Source organism: Nicotiana attenuata, chromosome 3 (assembly GCF_001879085.1).
Source record: "Nicotiana attenuata strain UT chromosome 3, NIATTr2, whole genome shotgun sequence".
Classification (NCBI taxonomy): Eukaryota; Viridiplantae; Streptophyta; class Magnoliopsida; order Solanales; family Solanaceae; genus Nicotiana; species Nicotiana attenuata.
Window position 1 is genome coordinate 42,697,557 of NC_031991.1, and position 6,741 is coordinate 42,704,297.

Consider the following 6,741-nt stretch of genomic DNA (forward strand, 5'->3'; position numbering starts at 1 on the left):
CAGTTGTAAATCAGGCTATTTGTTATTTTTTACCCAACTCTGAATGATTAAAAATCGTGCTATTGAAATCAATTTACAATACTGTCAAAAACTATTTCTCTCACAAAATTAAGTCTAGAAAATTTCTTTAATAAATTTAGGTTTTAAAAAGACCAATTGCACAAAACAAGTTGATGAAATCAAATTCCGACAAATTTTATCAATTATTACAACTATTTACCCCTTCTGTCCCAAATTAGTTGTCAAGTTTCGCGTCTCGAAAACAAGTTTGACTCATCTTTGAAGCTAAATTGAATTAGATTCAATATTTTACAATTAGAAATTAGGTTTTCAAAAGCAATACGAAAAGTATTACCAGTTATAATTCTTTTCATGTCAATATGATAAAAAAAACATCTTAAAATATTGGTCTAAGCTCACACAATTTGAATCTCGAAAAGAAAAACATGACAATTAATTTGAGAGTCTCATTTTGTATTTTCAGTCATAATAAAAGTCTACATAGTATGGACCAAATTCAGTTTCTTCAACAATTATTATACCTTTTATACACTATCATTTAAGAGCCTATCATACATAATGATATTCAGACCTCACAAAATTTCCTCAACAATCAAAGCAAACATATAAGTACAATTTATTTCGCATGAATTAAAATTCACCATATACTACTAATAAATATACTTTTTTTTTCTGAGGAATAAAAAAAAAGGAAATTGGTAATGCTACACATATATATACATACCTGCTCAATTGATTCAAGAGATGATGAACCAGAGCTACTCATTTGATTTTTTTTTTTTCCAATTTTATCCTCTCAAAAGTGTTTCAATTTTTTCTGAAAATGGTATTTTAAAGAGAAAAATATGGAAGAAAGGCACAGAAAACTACTACTAGGAATTTATATATAGCCAATGGTTGTTCCCTTAAAGTGTAGTAATTGGCAAGAGAACAATGGAAGTACTTAATAAATACAACTGTTTTAGCCAATTTTTGTTTGTTTAGAAGAACATAAGGACAGATAGGACAAAGTTCTCTAACAGCCCGTTACATTTCAACAGCAATGAAATGTGGTACTTTTCTTCCAATTTTACCCTTCTTCTGAAAATGTGACGGATCTAAATATAGATTACAACTTGTTTGGATGGTTGTTATGTATCATTTCATAATGTTATTATCGTATAGTATTATTTTGATGTATACAACGTTTGGGTAGATTGTATGTTTGCCGTCATTTCTTGATGTGATGCACTTATAATATGAAGAATAAATTTGCAATATTATAAAGAAAAAATAAGGTTAAGGTAGAATTATATATTATATAAAAAGGTACATAGGATAAAGAATAAAATATGATTATTTAATAATAAGAAAGGACAAGACGAAACAAAAAAAATAAGGTAACGGCGCAACCACACCAAATCGGTCGTTCCATAAAGTTACATTTTTCGTTGTTACGTAACGATGGATTTAACAATACGACACGATAAAATTTAAGTAACAATCAAAACAAACATTATATTTGAAGTAACAATACGATATAATATACCAGGTAACAACCATCCAAACAAGTTGTTACTGAATTTGGTAGAATCCGGAATTTTGAGGTCGAACCATATATACATGTATGAATAACAAATATAAATTAAATTAAATATGCTTTTAGAATTCCATATTAAACTCAAAACTCATAACGTTAAAATTCTGACTGGCGGGTCGGCGCTAGAATGGACTAAGTTGTCATTTCATTTTGCTAGCCAGATAGTGTGAACGCAGACAGATTTTGTAACTCTATGAATTTTTTCCCTTTTCTATTTCTTGTCCTCCATTTTAAGTTCTTTTTCCCAAATAATTTCCCATCTGTACAGTCAAACTTGCTCATTTAAATTTTCTCCAGATAAGAGGATTTGTTTACATTTATGTTTCTTCCTCATTTGTATGAGGTAATTAGATTTCGTAAATTTGCAATCAAGGCAAATTATTAGTAGTGTGTTTATTGTTTTTCTTTTTAAAATTATATATATATATATATATATATATATATATATATATATATATATACCTTTATTTTCTGAGATATCGGTATGTCACACAATGCTGTAGCAGACTTGGAGGTTGATCGGCATTTTATTACAACTTATAGTTGAAAATTAATTAATCGATAGTTTATGAAATTTAACATTGCTTAATTGACAACTCGACATAATTACTTGGAAGGGATGCATTCACGTATGATCGCGAAATTCTTCTCACAATAGTAGTAAAACAACAAAACTTTTTTCTATCAAATTAAAGTAACTAAACTTTACACACTATAATATTACAATTATACAACGATTTTTTGCCACGTTTCTATATAGTTTCATCATTTTATTGACGATAGATAAAAATTTTTTTTTTTTAATAAAAAGCCACCGTTGTGGTGGGGGGTTTAGGCGGACACCCCGACCTGTAAATTATAACATAAAAAGAGTACATGAAGGAGGACGTAGACCCTAGCCTCCAATACAAAATGAAGAATGTTTTTAGACATTCTTGTACATAAGTGTTCAAAATGCAACAAAGTAAAGGAACTCTCCTCCTTTACACTATGAACTTTGTACTCTAGGTAAAAGTTAGTAAAAAACCGTAAAAATATATTATTGTAACTAGCCATAGTCAAACGTGAAGTTTCTTCTTTGCGCTTTGATCCGAAGGACTGGTATGCCATTGATGTCATTCTTCAAATAGTTTTTAGCTTTCAAAGGGAGAGTTAAATCCTATGTGAAGAATGAACTTTGCATTGTGTGCTCTCCAAAGTTAGCTAAAAAATCAGCTATACAGTTCACTTCCCTGTAACAATGCTGGAAAACAAAATTACCTTGCACTTTTAGCTCTAAAATCTTCCTGACGATTTGTTTGACTTACCATGGTATAGCATGTGTTCCGTTAATCATTGCAATAATGACCAAAGAGTCATATTCAACTATAACATTCAAGTAACCCATGTTAATACTCCATTCAACTCCCATAAGCACTGCTAGAGCCTCTGCCACATTGTTAGAACATACCCCAAAATAATTTGCATATGCCATGACTAGCTCACCATTATCATCTCTCAGAATACCACCACCTCCTGCTCTGGCTGAGTTGCCTTTACTGCACCCATCAGTGTTTAATTTATACATCAAAGGATCGAGTTTGATCCATTTCAAACACTGAATATCAAGCTTAGGCTTAAGTTTTTCAATTTGATCACATGCAACATGCCATTGCTCATCCAATACAAGTGAAGGAAATTGGGAAGAAATCAGTAATTTCATTAAGTAGATAACTTGATTTATAATTCTCCCTGGAGTACATCTACTATCCTCATATTTGGAGCTACACCTTGCTTTCCACAACTCCCAGCAGATGACTGAAGACAAGCATTGGAGCAGAAAAGAGTCTACCTTGTTTTTTGATTTCATGAGCCACCACTTCATCAGAGTTGATCTAATGCTCCTTTGATTTAAGCTAACCCCACAAGTTCCGAAGAAAAATGTCCAAACTGCAATGGCTAGGTCCCCATTATTGAATAGATGATCAATACTCTCTGTATGTCCGTTTATACAACAAAGACATTTAGAAGGTCCAATGATTTTGAACCTTAGCAAAACATCATTGTAGGCAATTTATGGGATAATAATCTGGCATAAAAAGGAATCTTTGAAAGGAACTTTGTGATGCCATATTTTGGTTGCAGAAAGAGTGACATTCTTGGTCCTCCTCAAAGTTTTCCACGCTGATTTACAAGAAAAAATCCCTTGCTGTTCAGGTGTCCAAACTGGAAAGTCGTTAGACTCTTCATGAATTGTGATCCCTTAAATTTTTGACACTAGATTATCAGCAAGATGCTCGTGTAGTTTGGCCAAGTTCCATGTTCTATCCTCCGTAAATTCAGCCACTCTAGTTTTCTTAGATTTATAGGAATGAGGAAAGAATTGAGCTAGGGGGCCTAATCCCACCCAATTGTCCCACCAAAAGGAGAGATCTCCAGCAATAACTTTCTAGAGCATAAACTGTTCATATTCCTTTCTGACCCCCAAAATTCTCTTCCAAGTATGAGATTGTCCTGCAGCAAATTTTTTGAAAACAGGGTGAGACCTCGGGCAGTATTTTGCTTCTAAAAACCGTCTCCAAAGTGTATCCTTTGTTCTAAAGTTCCCCCAAACTTTAGTGCTTAAAGCATTTTCAATATCATGAAGAGATCTGAATCCTGCACCACCTTCATCCGTAGGAAAACAAAACTTTTTCCAGGAAATCCAGTGGAATTTTCTTTTACCCTCCAATTCGTTCCAAAAGAAATTAGCTATAAGTCTTTCAATTTGTAACATGGTAGTTTTTGGTAGTTGAGTCACAGATAAAACATGGATAGGTAAAGAAAGCAACACAACTTTGATTAAAACTACTCTGCCACCAAAAGATAACATTTTTCCTTGCCAGACCAGTAGCCTTTTGGAGAATTTGTCAACAAGATCCCCAAAATATACCACTTTCTTTCTTCCAACATAAATAGGACATCCTAGATATGAAAAGGAAATTTAGAATGGTTGAAACCAATAACTTGTTGGATATCATCAATCACAGACTGAGATGTGCTAGGTGCAACTAAGAAGCAAGATTTGCTCTTGTTAACTAGTTGACCAGAACACTTCTCATAAGTTGACAACCTATTCATCATAGCAAGAAGGACAAGGGATCCCCTGAAGAAAAGAGAATAGTGTCATCCGCATAACTTAAATGTGTGATAATGGGACAATTCTTGTCAACTGAGTATGGAATAAAACTCTCATCCTTTAGCTGCTCCATTAACCTGGCCAAAAGTTCAGCTCCAATAATAAATAGTGAAGGGGAAAGAGGACCCCCAGCTTAATGCCTCTTCCGGATTTGAAAAACCTATGCCTGCCACCATTGATATTTATAGAGTACCAGTTATTATCTAATAACCTCCAAATCATGTTTATCCAGAGTTCTGAGAAACCAAATTGCCTTAACACTTGACATAGATACTTCCAGTCTACTCTGTCAAATGCCTTTGTCATATCTAGTTTCATAACAACATTTCCATTTGCATTAAACTGATTAATGTTGTGAGTCATCTCTTGTGTAAGCATAATATTTTCTGTGATTGACCTATCCTTCAAAAAACCAGCCTGCTACGAAGATACCACCTTATGCATCACCTTTGAAAGCCTGGTATTTAGAAGTTTTGAGATAATTTTACAACTAAAATTGCTAAGACTGATGGGCCTTAGCTCTGTAAACTTCTGAGGACTGGTTACTTTAGGTAACAATATCAAACATGTATGTGTTAGTGATCTAGGCGAATGTGTACCTGCAAAAAAGTCACAAACCATGTTAAATAAATCTGTTGAGATGATATCCCAGCATTGATGATAAAATCTTCTTGAGATACCATCAGGTCCAGGTGCACTGTCTGCACTCAATGAGAAAATTGCTTCTTTCACTTCTGTTATAGTAGCAGGTGCACTCAGCAATTCATTGTCCTCTTCATTAATCACATTAGGTAAGCATGAAAATATATCAGAATTTCCATGAGTATCTTCTTGTGAAAATTGAGATTCAAAGTAGTGAATTGCTTCAGCAGTTATTTCTTTGTTCCTTCTATCCATGTGTTGTCTCTCCCTCTAATCTTCTTCAGACACAACCTTCTCCTTCTAGAGTTTATCATTGAGTGAAAGAATTTGGAGTTGGCATCTCCCTTTTTAAACCAGTGCAGACCTGATTTTTGCCTCCAAAAGGTCTCCTCCTTCTTGTTGTGCAGTATTAGTTGTGCATTAACATTATTGTATGCCATCCTATTCATTTTAGATTTGTCTTGCAAGCACTTCTCTTCCATTTCTGCTAGTTTATCCTCCAGTAACTTTGTATTATAAAAAATGTTTCCAACCTTATTTTGGACCACCAAGTTAATTTTTTACAAGTATTTTTGAGCTTTAAATGAAACTACCACAAAGGTGAACCATTGACTTTTTCTGCCCATGCCTGCTTTAAAATATCATTGACTCCAGGCTCTTGAATCCAGAAGTACAAAAATTTAAAGTATCTCTGTGTTGTTTGTTGTGGTACTGCAACTATGATCAATAATGAAGAGTGATCAGAGCCTATTCTAACAAGATGTATCATTGAAGTATCTGCGAATTTCTGTGACCATTCAGTATTAATGAGAACTCTGTCTAGCCGTTCCCAGACCCTATTTTCAAGAATTCTTCCATTACACCATGTGAAAGTGGAACCAATAAAACCCACATCAATTATGGAACAATCCATCGTGCACTTCAAAAAAGGCATGCTTTTTGTCATTTTGTGTGCGTTGCCCCCTTTCTTTTCTTCTGGGGCCATTGTACAGTTGAAATCACTAGCTATCAACCATGGAAATGTAATACTAATTTCCATACTTCTTAGATCCTCCTATAATGCCTCTCATAAATGGGCCTTGCATTTGGAATAAACTAAAGTCACCAAAACATATCCTCTTGATCAGATAAACAACAAGTCACCTATTGTATTGTGTCCTGTATGATGGTACAATTATATTGTTGATCCCAGAAAAGCCAAATTTTATTATTGCAATTAGAATATGCAAATTGATACCCTATCCACCTTTAAAAATTCTGGATATTTTACAAAATGGTTCCATTAGAGCCATAAAAACCCATCTGTGTTTTCTTTTGAGCTGTTTGAGTCTATCAAAGGCAC

At 33.7% G+C, this 6,741-nt stretch overlaps 1 protein-coding gene across 1 annotated transcript; it reads right to left on the reverse strand.

Annotated features, from left to right (window-relative positions):
- LOC109224308 lies at positions 5,989 to 6,384 on the reverse strand. The gene has a single exon (XM_019388894.1). The coding sequence runs from the start codon at positions 6,382 to 6,384 to the stop codon at positions 5,989 to 5,991; it is 396 nt and encodes a 131-aa protein (XP_019244439.1).